The 23,747-nt window shown below is 48.3% G+C and overlaps 1 protein-coding gene across 2 annotated transcripts in view; it reads right to left on the bottom strand.

The window, feature by feature from the left end:
* DUSP10 (dual specificity phosphatase 10) overlaps positions 1-21,815 on the bottom strand; it is a 39,653-nt gene extending 17,838 nt beyond the window's left edge. The window contains exons 1-2 of one of the 2 annotated variants that reach the window (XM_047076545.1): positions 21,114-21,815; positions 18,064-18,902 (exon numbers count right to left, since the gene is read on the bottom strand). In XM_047076545.1, coding sequence (XP_046932501.1) covers positions 18,064-18,859 — 796 coding nt within the window. In that variant the 5' untranslated portion in view covers positions 18,860-18,902; positions 21,114-21,815. Of the gene's footprint in view, positions 1-18,063; positions 19,672-21,113 lie in introns of those variants that run through there. The other variant, XM_047076546.1, reaches the window with a different exon arrangement.
* Between the last annotated feature and the right edge of the window lie 1,932 nt (positions 21,816-23,747).

Here is a 23,747-nt window from a genome sequence, read left to right as displayed (position 1 = left end):
TCCACCACTTTCTAGTATGATCTTAGCAAAGCTGCCTTACCCTTTTTGTACCCTAGTTCCCTCATTTGTCAAATGGGGCTAATAATAGTGCCAACGGGGAACAAGGGAGTTACGGCGACTCTTAATGAGCTAATACTGGGAGTTATGAAAAGAAATTATAAAGGGGTTGACTGTTTAGCACCTGGAGCAATACCTGATTTGTATAGACGCTCATTAAATGTTTCTAGATTACATGACCTTTGGCTTGAGATGAGAAAAGGCCGTTTAGTTGGCAAGCACCTATTATGTGTGGTTCAGCATAATGTTAGGGATTCGAGGGATTAAAAAACAGACATATGTCTCTGAAGATAAATCTAATGAGACAAAGAAGGAAGGATAAAGGAACATTAGAGAAAACATAGGGACCGGCAGAAATCTTAAGAACCTACTAAAGAGTAACCTGAGATGACACCATCAAGCTGTGACTCATGGAAGGCAGTGTAGGACCAAACAGGTGAATTCAGCATGAGGACACAGAAATCTTGTCACTCTCTGGCTAGGAAGGAGGGCCAACAAGTCTCCTGGAGATGAACAGCCTACGGGGGACCGGCTATGACGTGGGAGGGATGGGACCCAAGACAGTTTATATCTGGTGGCTTCTAACGCTTTCTCCTCTCTCCATGCCCCTCCCTTGGACATTCTATCTGAGTGGTGAGAAGTAGAGAGGACGGGGGCACCTGGGTGGCTCAGTCGGTCATGATCAGTCATGATCTCACGGTCCGTGAGTTCGAGCCCCGCGTCGGGCTCTGGGCTGACGGCTCGGAGCCTGGAGCCTGTTCCGATTCTGTGTCTTCCTCTCTCCCTGCCCCTCCCCCGTTCGTGCTCTGTCTCTCTCTGTCCCAAAATAAATAAAAGACGTTGAAAAAAAAATTAAAAAAAAAAAAAGAAAAAAGAAAAAAAAGAAAGACGAAGTGGAGATTGATGGAAAGGAGGAAAAAAGGCTCAGGAGGGCACAGCAGCCTGTGGGACATCGTGGGACAGTGGAAGGGGCCCCCAGTTCAGTTCTACACACGTTCACTAAGCACTGAATATGAGCTGGAGGCTGGTACTGAGCATACAGACTGGCCCTCCCACTGGGGCACAATGAGCAGGAACAGATAGATGGTGCAGACAGAGAGTTCTCACCACCCCTGGGGGCTATTTCTTCTGCTTCCTGTTGAAGGGAGACAACGCTGGATCTAAAATCAGGAATTCTGGGTTCCTCTTACCCCTGTCATTAACCATGCGCTTTTGGGTAAGTTACTTAATCTTAAGGCCATTGTAAAGCATGATTACATCACAAGAGCTTTTTCTTCAAACATAGGAGCTTCCTCTTCCCTAAAAAAAGGGGGGGGGATCTCTCCCAGGAATAACATTGTGGGTGCTCTCGAAAGGCAGACAAGGGGCCTCTGGTCTTCTGGAAGGTGAGAGGCTCAGGGGCAGGGAGTGAGAATGGAACGCCTAACTTTCTGTACCTCTTTACTTGTTTCTGATGAACGCACTTCCCTTTTAGAAACCAGGACTGGCTGACACCCCCACAGTCGCTGAGAGCGGCAGGGAGAGGTGCCTGAGAGTAACCTGTTCCCCGAACCTCAAGCCTGAATGTATATACAGGAAATATATATAGGCAATATATATATATATATACATATACATTGCAATATAACAATACAGAGTTTAAGTTTGTCTCTTCTTAGAAATGTGCCTTTGAGGGCAGCCCCAAGATGCCCTTGCAGGATTCCACTTTCCAGGAGCTGGTGACCTCAGAGGGCCTTGCAGGACTGGGGCCAGGCCTGAGTATGACCAGAAGGGTAATGGTTAGTAGGACCACAGGCAAGAGACAGGGTCTATTTTAGGCAGGGGAGGAGAAACCAAACAAAAATCAATAGATAAAACACACGGGATCGTGGCTTAAAAATCCAAACAAAAGTTTCCAAAGAAAAGACAACAGCTGATTTGAGCACAGCATTTATGAGATGTAGCAGAACACAGCCTACAAAAGTATGGTTCTAGACGATGCAAACTGTTAAAAAAAACATGCCATGGAAAACACTCCTTACTCACAGCATCAACCTACATCAGTTTCCTATAAGGATCTCCATCCCAACATCAATATTTAAAAGTCTCCAGAATCAAGGAGATGCCAGTACATATGTCCCCAGCACTCGAGTGGTGCTGTCTGGGAAATGAAGACACAGAGGGGACCCTACGAGTTGCAGGCTGGAGGGGACTGGTTGTGCTGGTCTCAGAGACTTCCCCGTCTCCCGTCTCTGGGCTGAACCTAGCGGTCAAAAGCATTGGCTAGTGGTTAATGACTCAAAGGCTGAGTCATTCTGCGTGTCTAGAATGGAACTAGCCACCATCACCCATGAAATGGGGTTAGGGAGATCAGCAAGTGAAGGTACGGAACCTTGCTTTCCCAGGCACTGTGCCCCTAAAATATATATCCAGATGAAAGGTGTCTATTCTTGTAAGGCTACAGCACAACTCTGACACTAACAACAGAATCAGCACAGATTCCACAAGTTAAGGGCATAGTCCCCCCCCAAAACTGCCCTCACTTCAGATGCCAGCCGTAAGTTTGGGAGTCCCAGGCCACTCACACTTCTGACCGATAGGCAAAAGTTGTGGGACTCCCACACTCAAACCCCCCAGGTTGGATAATTCACTAGAATGACTCATAGGACTCAGGAAAAATGCCATACTTACTCTTACAGTTTTATTCTAAGGATGCAAATAAGAACCAGCCAAATGAAGAGACACAGAGAGCAAGGTCTGGGAGGGTCCTAAACACGGGAGTTTCTATGCCCTGAGGACCCCATCACCCTCCAAACACATCAGCGCATTCATTAATCGGGAAGCTGAACTGAGCTCTTGTGTTCAGAGTTTTTGCTGGGGTTTCATCACATAGGCCTGACTGATTGAACCATTTGGTCACATGACTGAACTCAATTGCCAGCTCCCCTTTCTTACCAGGAGGAGGTCTAACTAATACAAAGCCCCCATCCTCTAATGGCATTCTTTGTCTTTCCAATGGCCTACCCCTATTGTGAATCATCTCACTAGCAAAAACTATCCCATTAGCATAAGCTGTCTCATTAGCATAAGCCATCTCATTAGCATAAGCTTGGTTGCCATTAGAGGTTATGACCCAGGAACCAAGGACAAAAGCCAGACAAGTTCTCTATAGTATAGTTCACTAGTGGGGAAGAGCATAGGCCCTGGAGTCAGACGGCTCTTGAGTTTGACTTCCTGCTGCGTGACTTTGGGCTATCGACCTAACCTGGCTCTCGGTTTCCTCATCTAAGAAGTAGATCCAGATAATACTGTTACTGTTATACAGTGATCAACACCACTCAAAAGAAACGTAATGCTGGCTACTATGTAACAAAATTCTTTTCTAGTAGCTGCATGTAAAAAAGTAAAGAGGAACTGATGAAATTAACCGTAACAATACATTTTGCTTGCTTCAACATGCCTCAAATCGTATCATTTTAACATGCAATCAATGTTAAAACAGTTCATGGAATATTTTACTTTTTTTCTTAACACGACGTCTTTGAAACCCGGTGTTATTTTACACGTGCAGCACATCTCAGTTTGGGCTAGCCCCATTTCAAAGGCTCAGTAGCCACATGGGACTCATGGCTCCCGTAGTGGATAGCACAGACAGAGAAAACAGCCGTTGTTATTTCCATTAAATGAGTTAGTGCTTGGTGCCATCCCATCCCCTTTTATAAATGTTAACTCAAATATGTATGTGCACATGCTCACACGTAGGTAGAGGCAGTGGCAAATGACTAAAATCTGAAATGCCAAAAGCCACACTTGTCGGTCAGCTTCACAGAACAGGAAAGAGCCCCTCTTTTCTCAGAAAAAGAACCACTGTAACTTGGAGTAGAGAGGTTTTCGGATAGATCATCCCTAGTGGGCTCTTCTACTCCCATGCTCCCGTGTCTCCCCAACACGTGTTCATTGTTTTTTAAATGTTTATTCATTTTGAGAGAGAGAGAGAGAGAGAGAGAGAGAGCAGGGGAGGGACAGAGAGAGAGGGAGAGAGAGAATCCCAAGCAGGCTCCACACTCTGCCAGGAGCGTGATATGGGACTCAATCCCACAACTATGAGATCATGACCTAGCCGAAATCAAGAGCTGGACGCTCAATTGACCAAGCCACCCAGGCGTTCCCCCAACGTACATTTCATACGGCAAAATCAAGGGACTGTGGGCAACAGCTTTCAATGGGGAAAGATGCCCCAAATCACGGCGCGGCCAGATGAAGAAGTGCCACTTGCAAGGGGCAAGTGTGAATGGCTGGGGACTAAAGGGGGGCAGGGGGAGAAAAACCATAGGAAGGAGTTTTGGCTTCTTGAGTCACTGAGCAGCCCCTCCTCACCCCAGGCCACCTCCCAGAGTCACTGCCCAGCCACCAGCTAAGTCTACCAAACCAGTTACCCCCCCCCCACCCCCTTCACTTTCTAGAAAAAGCTGTGTCCTGTAAATCCAGAAGAATATCACTAGCAGGAGACCGATTTCAAGCAATTATTCAGGAAGCTTTGTAGCATGAGAGTCTCAGGCCCCAAAACATTCTCCACGGTTTGTTTTTTGGTTTTGGGTTTTTTTTTGGGGGGGGGGTTTGGAAACGATTTTGGAAACGATTTTGGAAACGATGCCGATATTAATATGAAAGCTCTGTGTCTTAATCGTGGTGCCCCACATTCAGCTTCTCCCAGCTTTTATAAGGGAGAGCGGCCCATCACTTTGGCATTCCTCCAATTCATTCAGTTCTCACTGGAGTTGCGGTGGGGGGTGCCAGCCACCCTCAAGGTAGGAATAAAGGGCCCCTAAGAAGGGCAGGCGAATGCACTTTTTACATAATATGCAAGATTAATTATAATAAATGCAATCCAATTCACATACCTTATCAAGGAAGACAAGCTAATTATCTGTTGGAGAATTAGCTCCTATTTAAAGGGCATTTTACCTCAATTTGGCAAAAAGAACTAATGGGAATAGTCTTTCCATTCTGATGCATTCTTTTGGCTGCACCAGCTTCAGGGCTCAGAAGACTTGAACACTGCCCTGAAACCCCAGGGCTTAAGAAAGGGGGAGGGAGGGGGGCGCCTGGGTGGCTCAGTCGGTTGAGCGTCCAACTTCGGCTCAGGTCATGATCTCACGGTCCGTGAGTTCGAGCCCCGCGTCGGGCTCTGTGCTGACGGCTCAGAGCCTGGAGCCGGTTTCAGATTCTGTGTCTCCCTCTCTCTCTGCCCCTCCCCTGTTCATGCTCTCTCTCTGTCTCAAAAATAAATAAACGTTAAAAAAAAAAATTAGAAAAAAAAAAAGAAAGGGGGAGGGAGGAACACAGAAACACGTATCACTCAGCATCTCCCAAAGTCTAACTCTTTGTGCTGTTATTGTAATGATGTCCCTTCCAAAGTGTCTTATCAGCAGCATGAAACTGGGAGTGACTCATATTTATGACACAACATAGGGTTGGCCCTGCCGGACCGTTCACGTCCACAAACGCTTCTGTCATTTTAATAGTGCTGAGTGGTGCCTCGATACTTCCTCGCTCTGCCCACCAAAGCAGAAGTCCAAGATTTACAACATATCCCTCTAGGGTGCGGGTGCCATACAGGCAGCTGGAATGTGCAGGGAGACCTACGATCGAGGACAAAGACCTCCCTAAAAATCAGTAACTTTGATAGGTAGTTGGCTCTTGTATCCTCAAGAGAAAAACAGGAATAGACAAGTGGAAAGGAATCACGGTAGAGGGGGAACCATAAAGCCAAGGTAGCTGGCCCCAGCCACCATTCCTCATGGTGGGGGCAGGGGTGAAGAAGATTCCAGGCAAGGGAGTCTCCTAAGAGGTTTCTCTTATAATACCGAAAATTTGGAGATAACCTTAACCTCATTAATAGGCAAATTAGTTAAGTACAACGTGAGGCATCCATAAAATAAGACATGTTACAACATGAAAAGAAAATCTGATGGTAATACAGGAATCAAAAGGACACACGATATAAAGGGAAAATGAATTTCAGTTTCTATACGAGAAATGCTGCAAAATATGCACATATATGGGTAAAGAATGAAGAGAAGATATAAAAATGAAACTAGGCCGGTCAGGGGGATTAGTAGATGATCTGTTTTCTCCTTTCTAAAACGTCCTTGATATTCCAACAATGGGTATACAACTGAGTCTCTGCTAAGACTTAATTTTGTAAGATTTCCTTACATAGAAATAGTATATAATTTTCCAGGATGGCACTGATTGAGAAAAAAATACGATGTAGGTATCTATCCACCCCACCAGAAACACTGGGTTGTCTCAAACCTTTCAACGAAGCAACGGAGAGTTGTTTCTATTTATATTGTACCAGTGGCAGTGTCATTTTTCTGAATTATAGCACTCCTGTATCCCCTGGACACAAGTAGCTAATGATGAATTATTTGTGGGTATTTGATATTATAATCATGAAACCTTTTTAATAAATGCTAGTCATTATATGTCTGGCACTGTTCAAAGCCCCTGTACATGTATTATCTAATTTAATCCTCCATTAATTCCACGAGGAAAGTGTCCTTGCCCTCCCCATTCCATGGATAAGAAAACGGAGGCACACCGCATTTAATGTGCTCAAGTGCATGCTTCTAATAGGTGGCCAAGTCAGATTTCCAACTCAGCCAGCCTGGCCATGGGACCTGTGCTGTTAACTTTCATTCTACACTCTGCCTGCTGGAAGAGATATAAATTCTGAAAAAGAACAGTGCCTACAAATACAGATCAGTGGACCAACTCATTGAGAAGTCAGCTACCAAGCTCACTGCAAAGGGAAAGGGAACGAAAACATGGAGTGATCTGGCCAAACACTTGGACCCCTGAGATTTTCATATTTAATAAGAACTCAGATACAAACCAAAGGATTACAGTCCCACTGGGGTTAAAAAAAATTACGGGGCACCTGGGTGGGGGGTGGCTCAGTAGGTTAAGTGTCTGACTGTTGATTTAAGTTCAGGTCATGGTCTCTCAGTTTGTGGGACAGAGCCCTGTGTTGGGTCCATGCTGACAGTGCAGAACCTGCTTGGGGTTCTGTCTCTCCTTCTCTCTCTGCCCCTCTACCCTCTCTCTCTAAAAATAAATAAATAAACTTGAAATAATAATAAATAATTTGTTACTGAACTAGAGTTAGGAAACACGGATCCTATACCAGTTCTGCGACCAGCTACTTAGATGCTCTTGGGTAAATAATCAGCATCCCCATCGGTAAAATGGGATAGTTGGAACAAATGCTCAGTAGTACCGCCTGAATGAATGATGCTTCCGGCCCAGGTTCCCAGGGGGCCGTTCTACTAGCCTTCAAGGGTGTCAGTTATGCTTTTTCCAGGGTCCGTCCCTGCCACACTCCCTGATTATCTGAGCTGTATTTGTACACTTAGGCTGTAGAAGGGAAGAAGAAAGGAGAAAGAAAGCAGAGGGGAAAAAGAATAAAAAGTAAATAGTTTGGTAAGAACTCTGTTCCCTTATCCCAGAGAATTAGCTTCCCCAAAGGATAAGGAGAACCTACTAGAAGTTCCTTCTTCACACAATTCAGGGCGGGGGGTGGGGGGGGAGGGAAATCTATAGTTAATGTTTATTATTCACACTAACAGAATGGATAATGGATACGTTAGGGTCTTTGGGCTGTCACCACACATTATCTCATTTTATACACACCTCGTATCAGATAGTGTATCATCTGTTCCTTCTCACTTCCTAGATCTAACTTTGTCCCCGTCTTTCTTCCTGCTCTAATTCCACTCTAGAAAGTGAATAGATTAATACTTGCAGAAAGAACATCACCCTCACATCCGCAGGTATCCTAAGGTTCTCCCCATTGACAGAAACCCAACAGTGTTGTGCCCAGGCTCTCGCAGTCCAATGACCCTGGACAGGTGCCTGGGCCTCTCTGGGTCTCAGGCACTCGTATAGAAACTGGAGTGTTATCACGAGCTATAATGCTTCGAGCACAGAGTCTCGTAGGCAATAAACATCGCATAATGTTGGAGATAATTGTTGCGGTTTTCAAAGTTTCTTTAATCAATCTGTTACTCCTTAAAAAGCTTCAAGCTTAAAAAGTTTGAAGTTGCCAAAGCTGAGATAGAACCCAGGGTGAGGTCACGGAGAAGACGGCTCTTCTCTGAGGACACAGAGGGGGCCAATATTCTCACCAGTAGCATTTTCAATTGAGGATATACAAGAAAATAGAGGGGATGAGGAGGTAAAAATATAACTTAGGGCGCATCAGAGAATAAAACACAGTTAAGGCGACCATTGGGAATGAGATACACGCTCCCTGATAATTAAGCATGTGGCCAGCTTGGAAGGAACTTGGGCCCCAACCTTGTAAGAGCTGGGTTTCTGTTCTTGTTCGCCAGCTCACTGGTCAATAACATGGGAGAAAATATGGAATCCGTTCCTCAGATTCTGCATCTGTAAAACTGGGGATCTGAAACCGCTCTGATGAAGCTGCTCTGAGAAAGAAATAAGACACAGAAAGGACGGCCCGATGCCCAGCACACAGAAAGCATTCAAGAGCTCTTAATTTTTGTCCCAGACTATCGGGAAAATCTTTTTTTTTTTTTTTTTTTTTTAATTTCAGGGATGATGGGTTGGCCAGACCCAGGGTGGTTATATGTGATTAAATGGTGTTCTGCGGTCAGATTAAAATATCACTTCACGGGAACCATAAAACCATCCTTATAAAGTCTTATCATAAAAATGTGCTATTTTAATAAGACTAGAAATACAAGCCCCAAGAAAATGTCCCCTATCCCTCCAAAGAAGCCCCCCCTTAGAAGTCTGCGTCTAGACTTCCTCTCATAAGAGCGAATAACTCTAATAACTCTAATAACTAATGACAACAATTCACTGTCTTTTTTTTTTTTTTTTTTTTTTTAATTTTTTTCAACGTTTTTATTTATTTTTGGGACAGAGAGAGAGACAGAGCATGAACGGGGGAGGGGCAGAGAGAGAGGGAGACACAGAATCGGAAACAGGCTCCAGGCTCCGAACCATCAGCCCAGAGCCCGACGCGGGGCTCGAACTCACGGACCGCGAGATCGTGACCTGGCTGAAGTCGGACGCTTAACCGACTGCGCCACCCAGGCGCCCCCAATTCACTGTCTTAAACACTAGAACCCAGGACTCAAGTCCACGTCCTGGACGATCCTGTCACCATAACCCTGAAGGTATCCTCTGTCCTCATACTGTCGTGTCCCCTTTTCTCCACTGCCTCTCCTTATGCACCTCCCAATCTGTGTTTTCTTTTCACCTGCCAGTAGCAACAGCAGCAGATATTTAGCCCAGTGGTTGTGGACCTTGGGGCCGTGATTCAAACTGTGTGGGATGATTCCTTCCATAGAATAAATATGAAGTATTAAAGAAGTAGCTACTGATGTTCTCACGCAAAGAGGTGATTGCCTCATCACCTGGGGACACCACAGAAGGTGAGCTGAGCTCCCGCTATGAGCTGAGGAGTGGATGTGCCTCAAAGGGGACACCAGCTGGGCGTTACCCCTGGACCAGACAGCTTTATCTATTTGCCTGGTGGAGAAATTTGGCAACAGATGCCCCACGGGGGTCCTGTTGGGGTGGTGAGACAAAGACGATGAAACCCTTTGGTGGAGCCCTGAGGATGTTCGGCCTCGTTTTGTTTTCCATGAAATTCGAGTCTTAGAAGGTGAATTAAAAAAAAAAAAAAAAGTCCGTGAGTTCGAGCCCCGCGTCGGGCTCTGGGCTGATGGCTCAGAGCCTGGAGCCTGTTTCCGATTCTGTGTCTCCCTCTCTCTCTGCCCCTCCCCCGTTCATGCTCTGTCTCTCTCTGTCCCAAAAATAAATAAACGTTGAAAAAAAAAATTAAAAAAAAAATATATATATAGATATATAGGTATATATATCTATATATATATATATATAGATATAGATATAGATATAGATATATATGAGTAGGCCTTCACTGCAAATAAAACCTCAAAGGCAATGCAGATAATTTGATGAATCCACAAACTCTTTTCTTCCTGTTAGTGCTGTTCCACTTTGCCAGAGGCAGGGCTTGGGGTCACAGCCTTTATCTTATATGAAAGTACCAGGCTGTGTGGCTCATTTCCTTCTCCGAGAGCAGAGGCTCAAGGTTTTTTTTCCTTTCATTTACATATAAAATAGGGGTCTTGCTGGGGTGAAAGATTGGAAAGTGTGTGTGTGTGTGTGTGTGTGTGTGTGTGTATGTGTGTGTATGTGTGTGTGTATAAGTATATATATATATGTGTGTGTGTATAAATATATATATATGTGTGTGTGTATACACACTTGTAAGTAATAGATGAGATGAGGCACAAGCTAGAAAAAAAAGATATTATTATCTTCCTCTTGGCTTATGGATGAAAACATCTCAAGAGTTAAAGACGTCATAATTAGAAAACACACATCAACTTCAATATAAAATGTACATTTCGAAAGTGTACAGTAAAATTCAGGCTGTGATTCATACTCATCATTTTCTCTTCCCTCCAATTTTTCTGAATTAGTAAGGTCATACAATATGAATGAAGAGTAAATAGTATATGGAAACGCAGCAATGAACATTTGCCCAAGAGGGACCCATATGGTTTAGGGGAAATAACGCAGGCTTTGAAATGACAGAGACTTGTGTTTTTACCCCAGCCCTGTCTCTTAGAGTGGTTTTTAATTGTACTTGCAAACTTCTTCTTCTCCTTCTCCTTCTTCTTCTTCATCATCATCTTCTTTTTTTTTCCCTGAGCAGGCTAAAACCTTGTCTTTGAAATATCATTTACAATGCTTGTTTGCTTAGCATGCTCTCTTTTCGTCGAGAGCATGCAGGAAAAAATAAACACCAGTCCATTCCTATCAGCAACATGTCCAAAATTAGGTCCAAATTACAAAGTTCCACTCTAATGCTTGGAGAAGGCCTGTCAGCCCTGAGCTCCTAAGGCAGAGAGAGAGTGCATATTCCCTTTTCCATTAAAAACCAACACATTTTTTTAAAAAGTCATTTCTTTTTGGATCAAGTCTTAGAAAGAAATCCTGTTGGCCCATGAAGATGTGCTTAGAAAAGGCCAGACTTTATCTTGCAAAGGAGAAATAAAGGAGAAAAATGCCAAATGCTTCACAAACATGTACTTCCCAGGAGAATGGCATTTCTAAAGATGAACTGCTCCCTAAACAAGATTGTGTAGCACGAGAGGATGAAGAAAACAAACAGGTACATGATCTTCAAGGTAGAAAGGATCTGGAATATACTGGCCTGGTCTGTATATGCTCCCATGCTAGCATTTAGATTTTGAGGGTTACAGCTACAGATTCCCCAGCTCAAAAATTAGTGCCCAGCACATAGAAGGCATTCAGTAATATTTGTTGAACAAATGAATGCATCTCCTCTACCCACGGGCTGTATATCTATGGAGACCAACACATCAAAAAGTCCCTAGAAACCTGAGATACTTTGGGACAAGGGTGCATTTTGATACATGTTTTCCAGCTCTTTCATAAACCATTAAGTTCCCTAGAAGATGGGTTTAAGTCAATGTCAATATTTGACCTATTAATCTAGGACCCAGGCAAATAGCGGGCCCATGAGCTGCTGGTTTTCAAAAGAGCTTAGACTTAGGTCCCTATAGTTCTAGACCGAAATCTCAAAATTCAACAAAAATGGTATCAATACGAAAAATGATTGATTAAATGTTACTTCATATTTGTAAGCTATACAGTAGATCCTGTTATCATTAGATAATCACACACACACACACACACACACACATGCACACTCTACCAACCTGGCAAGACCTATTTTAGCACTGAGGACCAAGGCTCTAAAATTAATCATGCATGTGACCTCGGGCAAGTTAAATCTCTCTAGGCCCCATTTCAGTAACTGCGTAATGAGACTGGACTAGATCAATGGTTCTCACACTTTCCTGCACGTCAGACTCAACAGGGAAGCGTTATGCACAGGCTGTACCCCAGACCAGTTTAACCAGGATCTCCAGAGGTGGGAACAGAGCATCGAAGGTTTTAAATCACCCCAGTGGATTCCACTGGGCAGCCTGCAGGGACGACAGTGGGACTAGGGGTCCTCTAAAGTCCCTTCCTGTTCTAAAAACTGGGATCTTGAGCTCAAAGAACATGAGAAGACCTCTCCTGGGTTCAGAATTTCTCTCCCTAATGTGGAGTGTATCCTTGCCTACCTACTTGAGTTAAATCACCAAAGCACTGCAAATCGACACATTTTTATGCCCAAACTGCTCCCCCAGGCTGGGGCAGGAGGGCCTGGCTGGTGGCAATGCTGAGCCTAAGGAGTGAGGAGTGGGTCTGCTACTGGTCAAAGGCTCACACGTAGGCTGTGCAGAGTTTTTCTGCGCCTGTGGTTCTGTCAAAACTCCCTCCCCTTACCCTCCTTTTTCTAATCTAAAAATCATGATCTACTACTGCCAGGAAAGGAGTTTCTTGAACTTGTCCTTGACAAGCCAGATGGTTAACTTAACTGATCTGAATTGGTAAGGACAGGTGGTTGATATTTAACATGCTCCCATAGTACCGTGCTTAGAGCAACTTGCCATCCTCCCCAGTGACCAGTGTCTAACCTCAGAGGATCTGCAAGGGCACAGGGGTAGGGGAACAGGGCCCAGGGGCTGCTTGATTGAGAGCCATGCACCAGGCACTTGATTTCCGCTGTCTCAGTTCATCCTGTGATGTTGGAATTACTCCTGTTTCACAGCAGAGAAACAACTGGGGCTCTGGGAGGTGACCTGAGCTCCCTAAGGACACCTACAGTTGGTCAATAGAAAAGCCTAGAACTGAGCTCAGGTGTAAGTGGGCTAAACCACACTTTGCTGAGCACACAGCGAATGGGGAACAGATAAAGCAAGGACAGGGATGGGGGGCGGGGAGCTCACTTACATCCTTTCACTTACATCTTAATTAGGAAGAAGGACAGGATACCCAAGAGCTCAAAATACAGGCAACCGTGAACCAGTTGAGAGCAAAGGCCCAGGTCTCGCTTCAAGAACAGGCCTTCCCACGATTCCCCGCCTTTCCTTCACATGCCATCTCCTCACAACTCAAAGCTTTGAGAACCTCTGAAAATGAAGCACATTCCCCCCCTCCTTCCACCTACCCTTTTATAGTCAGACTACAATCCTTCTTCCAAAAATAAATCAGCCCCAGAGGCCAGAAAAAGCGACGCTTAATGGTTTTATACTTTCATCATTTAGTTATGGGACGCTAGTTGGACAGATTTATCATCACATTTTTACAGATTCCCCTACAAATAAATAACTCTAGGATATGCCCAAATAACCCTGGCCTCTTGACCTAACATGTTTTTATAATTATTTGGCACTCCAATCGTATGCTACTTAAATTAGGTAACAGTCACCAAGTTATTTTTAGGCCATAACACCACACACACACACACACACACACACACACACACACACTCTCTCTCTCTCTCTCTCTCTCTCTCTCTCTCCCTCTCTCTCCCTCTCTGTTATATCTAGCTTGCTATTTGTACTCCTTTGCCAAAGGAGCACAGATTGCCTTTTTACTGGCACCACCATTTCTCTCCAACCAATAGTAATAACAATATGAAGCCACATTTACTGAATGCTTACCACATATGAAAACCGGTCTAGACAGTTTGCACACATGAATTCATTCGATTCCTAATCTAACACTATGAGCTAGCTACTGTTATATCCTCTTTTATAAGTGCAGAAACTGAGGAAGTAAGGGATTAAGCAATTTGCCCAAGGGCGCATGGCTGGTAAGAGGGGACCAAGACTAGCTTCAGACAGACCGGATCCCAAATCCCGCCTGAATGTCTCCACCATTTGCTACAAGGCAAGTGTTCGGCACGTTTGGATGGTAAGCGGAGGTTCAGAATAACAACGGTAAGTTCGTGCATGTAGGTATGTCTTGATTTCACATATCTTAAAAAAAAATCCTCCTAACACCTTGAGAGACAAGAGGAAGACTGTTTGTTCCCCCCCAAAACAAAGCAGGAATAGAATATTGTCACAGGGTCCCTGATTTCCAAGCACGGGCATTTATTTTGTTGTCAAACTCAGTATTGCCCAGAAGTGTTAACTTCAGAATCCTTTGTGATTGTGGAAAAATGTGCAATCTATGTTGTTCATTCCTCAGGAATCATGATGGAAGGTTTTATGGTATAACAATCGAACTCTCTATGTTATCAAATCTTCCTTATGGATCAGCCTTCCTGACGTGATTTCCTCTCTTCCCCTGCTCCCCACTCAACACCTCTAGCCACGGCAGCAGGCCTGTGGGGGACCGAGGCAGTCGGTCAGTCTTTGAATCCTGACAGCACAGAGCAAGTATGGGCATGGGCCCTACAGACCCCCAAGGAAGTGCCTAGAGCCCCCTCCTCCACTCGCTTCTCCACAGACCTGAGAGCTACCTAGCCAGAGTGGAATTCTAAGTTTGAAAAACTCTCAAAAATGGTCACACGACCCTGAAGGTTTTAGGAGTGCAAATGTTGTCCACGCTAGACTATAAAATATTCCCAGCCTTCTCAAGGCTAAGACACTGAGTTCCAACATGAAACATATTTGAATACATTATGGTCTATGCTAGGAAATATTTCAGCAACCAAAAAAGGAAGAGAAAGCCAATTGGGAAAATAGTGACAACTGTTTACTCCAGGTGACAGGCATGTGGGTGCCCTTTAACCTCTTTTCTACTTTTCTATCTATTTGAAAATCGTTATTTAAGTTTTAAAGGCACACACCGTCTTTCGAGAGGAGCAAAGCCGTAGACTATCCTTTCCAACATAGGCCTATCGGTGATAAAACAGTTCCCTGAATCCAGCTTTCCTGAAAAGTAAGGGTACCCTATAAACACCATGACAGAGGTGGTGGCTCCCATTAAGGAAGGGACCGGAACGGTCTAGTCTTCTTACTCCGTTTGGTTAGAAATTATACCAAAAAGCAACTTGGGGTGAAACAGATTGTGGCCCTTTCAGAGACTTTGCAAATCCCTACGTATTTATTCATTTGGATCATTTTCACCAGGATGAGCAGAAGCACTGGTCTGATGCCATTTATTCTTCGGATGCTGAGAATAAAACATAGATTCAGACATAGGTCACCACAGGGAGGGGACTGTAAATTAGAACAGTAACTTAATCCCAGGGGCTTCTGCGCCTCTGATCGGTTTCTTCCCAACCTGACACAGCATTACTAAAATGGTAACTGAGCAGCCACTCTATTTGATAGCACCAAAAATGGAGAACATGGCATTGAAATAGGGGGACATGAAACTTGGACAGGGAGGGTAGCAACCAGTGTTTACAAACACAACCCGGAGAATCAGTTGGGCCAGCCATAAATTACCCAAGATTGTACCGAAATCTCTGAAGAGAAATTAATGAGGCCCCAGAAGTTTCCACCTTAGACTTGCAACCACCTTCACCCCCATAGCTTCCCTGCGAAAATCGCTCATTCCAAAATGGTACCGCTCCCACCTCGCTAACATAAAATCTTACATCACCAAGGGAGGGCTTAGTAGAATGAACCCCAGCAGAGAACCCAGACCAGAGTGGTCGGCTTGACCCACTCGAGAACTTGGGAGAAGTTGCTGGCCATGCGCTTCTGCGAGAGGCCCACCCCGTTCTTCACCCCAGTGGTGCCATGGGATTAACCTTTGGTTTATTTACCCAGATGAAAGCGTAGGTAAGGGGGGGGGGGTTCTCATCGCGATCGCTTTCCTTTCTTTCCCATCTTGGTCCCAATGTTAAGCCGTTCCCCCAAAAGAGACCAAAACGGTAATGACGACAATAATAAATTAACTAGATTACAGGCCCTTTTGCTCCTAAACTATGTATTTTCAACCAACTTCCCAGATACTTGAAGAAAAAGCCCCCAAAACTACAAATAATCCAACCTCTACCACCAGCGCGTCTTCCAGGTCGACCGCCGCTGTGTCTCACCAACCCGAAAATGACGAGCCCTCGGGGTGGCCGCCCAGGGTGCCCAGTGGTGAGGTCAGCAGCATGTCTGGCCCCGCCCCACTGAGGTAGTCTTACTCAGTGACACCGAGCAACAAGCCCAGGCTGCTTGGACTCTCAAGCTGCATCCACCAGAGAGGAACCCCACTTCCATCAGTAGCACCCAGGAGACTCATTTCCCAGCGATGGACAAGCCACCCCCAAACACAACAGTGTCCGCTGCAAACCAGAGGGTAGGATCTACAACTCCTCCTAATCACCCTCGTGTTCAAGGTCAGGGTCATCTTCATTTCTATTGTTTGATGCCTGCCCTCAGATCATACAGACGTAAAAGGTCTACTGTCTCTTAACAACATCTCCTCTACGTGAGCAAAGAGATGCCCCACACAACCACCGGCTAGCCCCTCTCTTTGCTCCCCACTATTACAAATGGGAAATTTGTAGGTTGTATTTTTTCCCACCTGAAAAAAGACAAGACAAGCCAAGACCATGGTGAGAGAACACTAGCTGGGTAAGCCTACTGGGAATTACTCAAAGTCAACCAAACCAGAATAGGAAACGATAAAATACACAGATTTTCCTCCACAGAGGAAATCTGAATATATCCGTAACCCTGAGAAAACCCATCAACCACAACAAAAAAGTCTGGGCCCTGCTGAAACTCTCTGGATGTGACCTCCATTATGTTCTCCTTCCCACCAGACCCCACCGACCCTAAGAAAAGTTGTGCCTTTGTGGGAGCACAATGACAGCAAGCTTGAGGAGCTCAGGAGAGGATGGGATCAGGGGACAATATCAGAGCAATTCAGAACCGTATTTCCAACAACACTACTTAAGAAAAGGCAGAATGCGTCACTGGGAAGACAAGGAGAATGGCGGAACTGTCACACAAAGACAGAACAACCGACTTGCTCATCCCAGTGGCCTGCTGCAAGTGAAATATGGAAGGTATTTAAAGGAACCCAGCAATGCCTTTGGTCAACACTCTTCAGGAGACTTGGTGGTGATGTGGCCCAGAAACCGTATACCTTAGCTCTAAATACAAGAGAAGAAAAGAGAGAGGATGACTGTCTCTCACGATCACCAAAGGACAGAAGACACCGAAGACGCACAGCAGTGCGTAGGGCCCCAAAGGACAATATCGGACGCCAAGGAGGAGCAACCGGGAAAGATCCCAGATGAGGGCTCCCCTGCTGGGTTCGGCAACCCTGGGTGAAAAGGAGCTCAGGAAAGAGTGGGTAACTAACTCTTCCCGCCAGGGCTCAGCAACGCTGACCTCACAGTTATGCCGCATCCAGGGTACGTGGGCAAGTGACCCACCACTCCATCCTGGAAGGAGCCATGATGCCAACGGTTGCCAGGTGAGGCCAGAAAGAACAACGGGTTGGGGAGGTATTTCATAAAAATGTCTCTGTCCCCCTGGAGCTTTGGCAGAAGAATGCACGTTTTGGCTACACTTAACGCTTTCTGTGGGGCCTTATAAGAAGGGTCTCTGCCCTTCTTGAAGGTCACTTTATAAACCACCTAAAAGCCCAGCTGGCCAGAGAGGTGAGGAAGAAGCTTCCCCACCAAAAGAACTGGTACCTGTAGGTTTACTTGCAGTTCGCCATAGTTGCTGCTTCCTCCGTTCCATCAACTTGGGTTAAATCTGAGAGACAATACCTTTCCAGCTGGTTATTGACTGGAATGGTGCTACCAGCCCAGTTAGGACTTGAGAAACCGTCTGGTGGCACAAAGCCCCTCTTTAGAAAGATGAGAAAACAGTCTCAGAGAGGTGAGATGCTTGCACCACGCAACCGAGCGGCTGAATCGAGACTAGAACCCAGTTCCGGTTCTGCGTTACTGGGCTTTTCTCACTCTTACCAGAACAACGAAGGGCCAAGAAGGGAAGACGGAGAAGAAGAGAGCCTGGCTTGGCCTCGGGTCGCCAGGGTAAGGAGGCTGCCGGAGCTTCTAAGACCGAACCCGCACTGGACCCGGGCTGACCGGGACTGCGCGGGGGCAGGGGGCAGGGAGGGCATTACCTTTCAACACCAGAGGCTCTTTGCCTTCTCTCTTCAGGGACTCGAGGACTATGTGAAGAGGCTGGGAGGGCATCACTCGGCTCGGCTCATTGGTATTCTCATCATAAACTATAATTTCTTTGGAAAAGATCCTCTTGAAAGAGTCCTTGCCTTCCCTACAGGAAATCAAGTCTAAGACAGTGATCTTGCCCTGCTGCAGTCGCCGCCGGCTGATCTTGTCGGCACAGTTAATGTGGACAGCTCCTTGGATGTGACTCTTGTTGTACTCCATGAAGGGCCTGCAGTCAATGATGACGGGGCCCTGGCTCGGCAGGTGGCTCTTGCTGCCTTTGGCCATCTTCTTCGCCAGGTCATTGGGGTAGATTATTTTGATGCTGGCTAGCTGCTTGGGGGTCCCTGACACAGGGCTTCCCACCCCACCTGACGGACTTAAAGGGCCTGCGTTCTCATTGCTGTTGACCATCTGGCTGGCAGGGCAGGCGGTAGAGGTTCCGATGGCAGCGGCGACGGCCTGGGTCGGGGCCTGACTGTCCTTGTCGTAGGTTGCCACAGTGCAGCAGCTGGCACTGCTGCATCCACAATTCAGGGAGCGGGCAGAGCCGCTGGATGAGGGCATATACGTCAGATTCGCAGCCTTGAGGGACACGACGGTGGTGGCAATGACCGGAGGGCGGCTGCTACGGCCGGGGGCGGCAGGGCCAAGGTAGCCTGAGTCTAAACAAAGGTTGAGGTCCTGAGGTCGGACGGGCCTAGACAATGCCACCACTAACCTGTCGTCTAAAGGAGACGGAGGCATGAGGAGGCTGAAAACTGGCAATTCAAGAAGAACTCAAGACAGTCTGTAAAGAAGGGGAGGGGGGGAAAGAGAGAATAAAGTCACGTGACACAAAAGGCAGTCGGCTCCAAAACCTGGGCAAGGTCTCCGCTTCCCTCTGAGGGAAGGGGTCCCAAGGGCCCTCTACCACGCCACTCTCCAAGCCTGGAGCTCGTCCTTAGAGCTGCCAAGAGGATGTCAACCTGAGGGCCCCCGCCTACGTGGTCACCAAGTCCACGGCTGCATGGACCATCTACACCAACGCTGACGAACGACCTTCCGCGGACCCACAGCAAAGGTCGGCCTCGGAGACAGACAGCAAAGGCACGAAGACTCAGACAAGCTGAAGACAGAAAGGAAGGCTCTTCAGAGGCATCTGTTCTGGGCCTCATCTCCTGGGCAGAAGCATCGGGCAGCCATCTGAGAAAGAGCCACTTGTCCACCCTTACATACTTTCCATTTCATCCCCTCACCCGCTGCAAAGGCAAAGCAATGACCAAGAGCGCTGGCATGGCTCACCAAAATATACAGCAGCTAAATATACATCGGGGGCGGATGGCAACTTTCTGCACATCAGAACGAAAGTGTCCCCCTTCGTGAATCTCTTTAACCAGCAGCTAGTCTCGCTTCCCACTCCTTTGAGAGGCACAGCACGGTCACATTAACCCCCCCCCCCATGTTTCCTGTCAGTCTCCCATAAATTAATCTGCATTTCCCCTTTTGTTACGAACGAAATGTCCCGAAACAAAGCCTCGGGCCAAGGAGCCAAGTCTTGTAACCCCCCAGCTCTGGGGGACCCATCACCCTTTGCTCCTCTGCTGGCGACCTCATCTCCCCCCCCCCCCACCCCCACTCCTGCCTTTAAGGAAAGGACCACTTCGACTCTCCTCCCTCCTTCATTTCTCTATTGGCACACGCTGTGCATCCCAGAGCTTCTCTCAATGGCAGGCAGCCACCACAGAGGACATTTCAGTCCCCCACAGATAGACCCTTGCCCCTTGAAGAGGATGAACTCCGTAGAAAGGACTTCCCAATTAGCCGGTCCCTGTTAAAGGGCGCAGGGAAGGGTTGCCCGCTAGGTCCACCTCCTGTTTCATGAGAGGACGCCTGCAAAGGAACAGTTCCTTCCTTCCCGTGGGCACAGGGGCACTCTCTGACCAGACCCTCCTGGGTCCTCTGCTATTAGACATGCACAGAGAAAAGAAACCAAACCCCATGCAAGAATCGCTCACCTAAAGGAACTTTAAGAGATGGCTGGAAAAATGTCATCTATCATCCGTCTACACACGACCGTCACCATTCTCTGACACAGAGCCAAAGTGTCACAGGCAGAATCCACACGCGCGCGCACACGCATACACACAGAGGCACCCACCCAACACGTCCACAGATCCCCACCGACTCAGGTTTCTCTCTCCCACCTTTGGATGGGAGAGAAGGTTCCATCCCCTTCCCTCCCCCCTCCCTCTCTTCTTCCTCCCTCCTTCCCTTGCGTAGTATTTTTTTTTTTTTTTTTTTTTTGAAGAGCAAGTACTATTCCAGAAGCTATAACTGTTTCCCAGCTGGACCAAGCTGGGAAAGTCTTTGCTATTGTGTTACCAGGTAGGGCTCGTCCCGGGATCAACAGCCCGTTTCCTTTGCGAGGGACGCAGAAGCGTGTTTCACGGAGACACAGGCTGGGACCCCCACCTCCACAAGGAGTGCGCGGCTCACACGCGCACACACACACACACACACACACACGCGCGCGCGCGCACGGAGTGTATAAAGAGATCTGCATCCCTGCAGCAGAGGGTCGGGCGTATATATTGCCCGTGAAACCATCCAGACTGGCCCAGGAAACCTCCCAGCGAAACACGGAGCTACCCCCTCTCCCTTGCTAGTCGTCCTTCCACCTCAAGGCAGGGGCTGGAAAGAAAATTAAGTCGTTCGAGAATGCTACTTCCCCACTCCTGGGCGCTCATCCCCCTTCGCAACAGAGCGCACGAACAAGCCCCTGGCATTTAAAACTGCCGCAAAGCATCCCAACAAACCTCATTTTTTCTTCTCTCCAAACCCAACTAGACTGCAGACAGAGTAAACGCACAGGGCAGCGTGAGCCAACAGCCGGAACCCTCTAACCTCACCTGCTGTGGCTCCCCCGTGAGCATCGCATCGCACACACTCACTCACACTCACACTCACACCGCCTTACACTCCCAGGCTCTCGGGAGCAGCCGCGGTGACTTCCACTTACTTCATAAATAAGCGTAGCCCTCCACCATCTGGCGCTCCGCTTCAGCTATGGATTCGCCCATTCAGCCCCCATTCACTTGGCTTCATTGATCTCCAGCAGCAACATAGTTACTTTCTCTTTTGCTACACTGTAAATGTAAGGTTCTGGGGGGGCGGGCCGGCTGCCGACCGACGGCACGTTGGGCCAATAGGGATCCGGAGAAAGCTGACCGCGGCCTCACAGCGGCCCGTGGCCAATGGGCAGCCTGGGGGGAGGAGCCGGGGGCGTGGCCTCGTCTCTTTAAGGAGGGTTTATCCGACGCCGCTCCGGGTCCTCAGAGTTAGAACACGGGCGGTGATGTCATTGGCAACCAATCAAAAACTTAAAAGGGCCAGCCGGGGCCCGCGCGGAGCAGCTGCTCTCTATTTACATGTAAACCGAACCGGCTGGATGCGGTTAACCCTTTCCGGGGCTGAAGTGTCAGTGGGCTGGACTCGCCGCTCCGGCTAAAACTGGCTGGGTCCGTTTGCCAGGATCCCCCCCCCCCCGCCCCCTGCACCCCCGCTCCCGGTGGGCAGACCACGCTTTCCTTTTCCTTCTCACTCGGGACGGAAGATCAAAAGTGTCGGAGTAACTTTCTCCAGGCAAGAAACAAGAACAATCACCGTCCCCAGTGGGCGAACCGGGTTCTCCGAGTCGCTCGAGGTGCTTTGACAAACGCGAACCCGAGAGCCACGGACGTCGCCGAGCCGCCAGCCGTGGGACCGACGTGAGCGCGCTGCCAGGGGCGTCGCTTCGGCGGCGGCCCGCGAGCACCCGCCGCGCGCTGGGGGCCGGGGCGCGGGCGCGGCTGGCGAGCCGGCGGGCGGGCCGGCCCCGGGGAGCGAGGCCCACCCAGCCGAGCTGCGCCCCGCGTCTTCGGGCCGCGCGACTCGGCTCTGCGTCTCCGGGAAGCGTCGGCCGCCCGCCCGCCCGCAGATGTCGCTGCCCCTCCGGCTGCCCTGCTGCTACCCCGCGCGGCGGTGGCGCGGCGCCCTCTGGCTCGCCTGCATCTGCGCCCCGGTCACGCCCCCGCCGTCCCCCCGCCCGCGTCCCGGGGCTCGGCCGAGGCGGCGCTGCGGAGGGCTGCTCAGAGGTGGCGGCGGCCTGCGTCCAGGCCAGAAGCTACAGGGTGCGCGCCCACGAGGCCCGGCGTCGCGACGGGGCTCGCAGTGCGCTCGCCACACCCCCGGGGACCCGTCTGCCGCCCGGCGCGCGGCATCCCCGCGCCGTGCCTGCCGCCCTCCTCCCCGCGTCCTGGGCAGCCGCCCCGCCACCCCGCAAGGCCCCAGGCGAGCCTCGGACAGTCAGCCCGGCGCTTCTGGAACCCCGCCGCTGGCGGACAGGAGCTGGAGCTGAGAGTAAACAACCAGCTTGCGTGTAGCTCGCGGAGCGTCGAGGAGGCGGCGCCGACCCTCTGGGTTTTCCAGACTTTTGCCGCCCGCGGAAGTCGCGGGCCCAGGCACGCGTCCGGAGAAAAAGAGTGGGGGGGGCGAGAAGCCGGCTCGCGCCTGGTCGGGAAAATATCAGGGCCACTGCGGGAAGGTTTTCTTGGGGTGCGAAAAGGGGTGGAGATGACGAAATGGACTGCGGAGAGCCTTGCGTCACAGAGCCCTAAAGAGAAAAGAGCTTTTTCCGTTCCCCTCACTGGTCTCAGACGGGAGCGAAGGAGTGAAATAATTACAGTGGAGGACATTGCATTAGGAGCACTGCAGACATTTGGCGATGATTTTTCTCTTAGGAGCTTGAAGGTGTTTGGAGACATTCTTCAGGCTCCAGGCCTATTAAGTAAGCTAAGTGGCGGTGACATATTCTTATAATTGCTTTAAGTGCAGATCGGAAATCAGAAGATGCCATACGATGGCCGGCTGTGCTCCAAGAGCTACTAAGAGCAACCCCTTCGGGTTCCTCTGAAGGGAAAACACCTGTATAGTTTTTCACATAGGTGCGTCCACATACACAGTCCAGCTTTCACTCCAGGGTTTCAACGTGCAGTAAGTGAATACAATCATCTTAAAAAATCATATGATCATCTTTTGTGTAACCCTTCCGCATTCACACACCAAGGCACCTACACCCTTCATGATAACTGAGTACTTAGGGCAAGCCCGTTCGTCCTTACACCTTGGGGATCAGCAGGTCCTGGCTGAGGAAGTTGGTTTTGGGTAATTTCCATAGACCTCAGAGAAGAAGTTCCCAGAGGGTCTACCCTGGATCTATTTGGAGCTTTAATAGCTTGCTTTTCCCTAACCATAGACGACTATTGAATAAGCGTTCACTAATTCAGGGTCAGAGAGTTCTGGACAGAAGTCCTGATTCTGACGCACATCTGTTGTGTCTGTTCATCCAGAGTCACTGTGTTCATTTGTTTATCTGTAAAACGGTAATACCCCAGCCCAGAAGGAAGAAGGAAAAGTCCTGGTGGGGAGGGGCCGGGGAACCGAACACTTGTGCTGATAACTGGGTGCCTCTGTTTCAAAGCACTTGTGATCTCTAGATTATGAATTCATTGCTAATGCCTCACGAACTAAGCCCAAACAAAGTAGGCTTTATACAATTACAGAGGAGTTTATAACAGCTTCTCCCACAGGCCCAGAAGGGGAATGTCACTTCAAA

Source organism: Lynx rufus, unplaced genomic scaffold, assembly GCF_022079265.1.
Source record: "Lynx rufus isolate CCGP_SWC_20201006 ecotype Redwood Valley unplaced genomic scaffold, mLynRuf1.p SCAF_15, whole genome shotgun sequence".
Classification (NCBI taxonomy): Eukaryota; Metazoa; Chordata; class Mammalia; order Carnivora; family Felidae; genus Lynx; species Lynx rufus.
The sequence above is the reverse complement of the archived record's forward strand: the minus strand, read 5'-3'. Positions and strand labels throughout refer to the sequence as shown.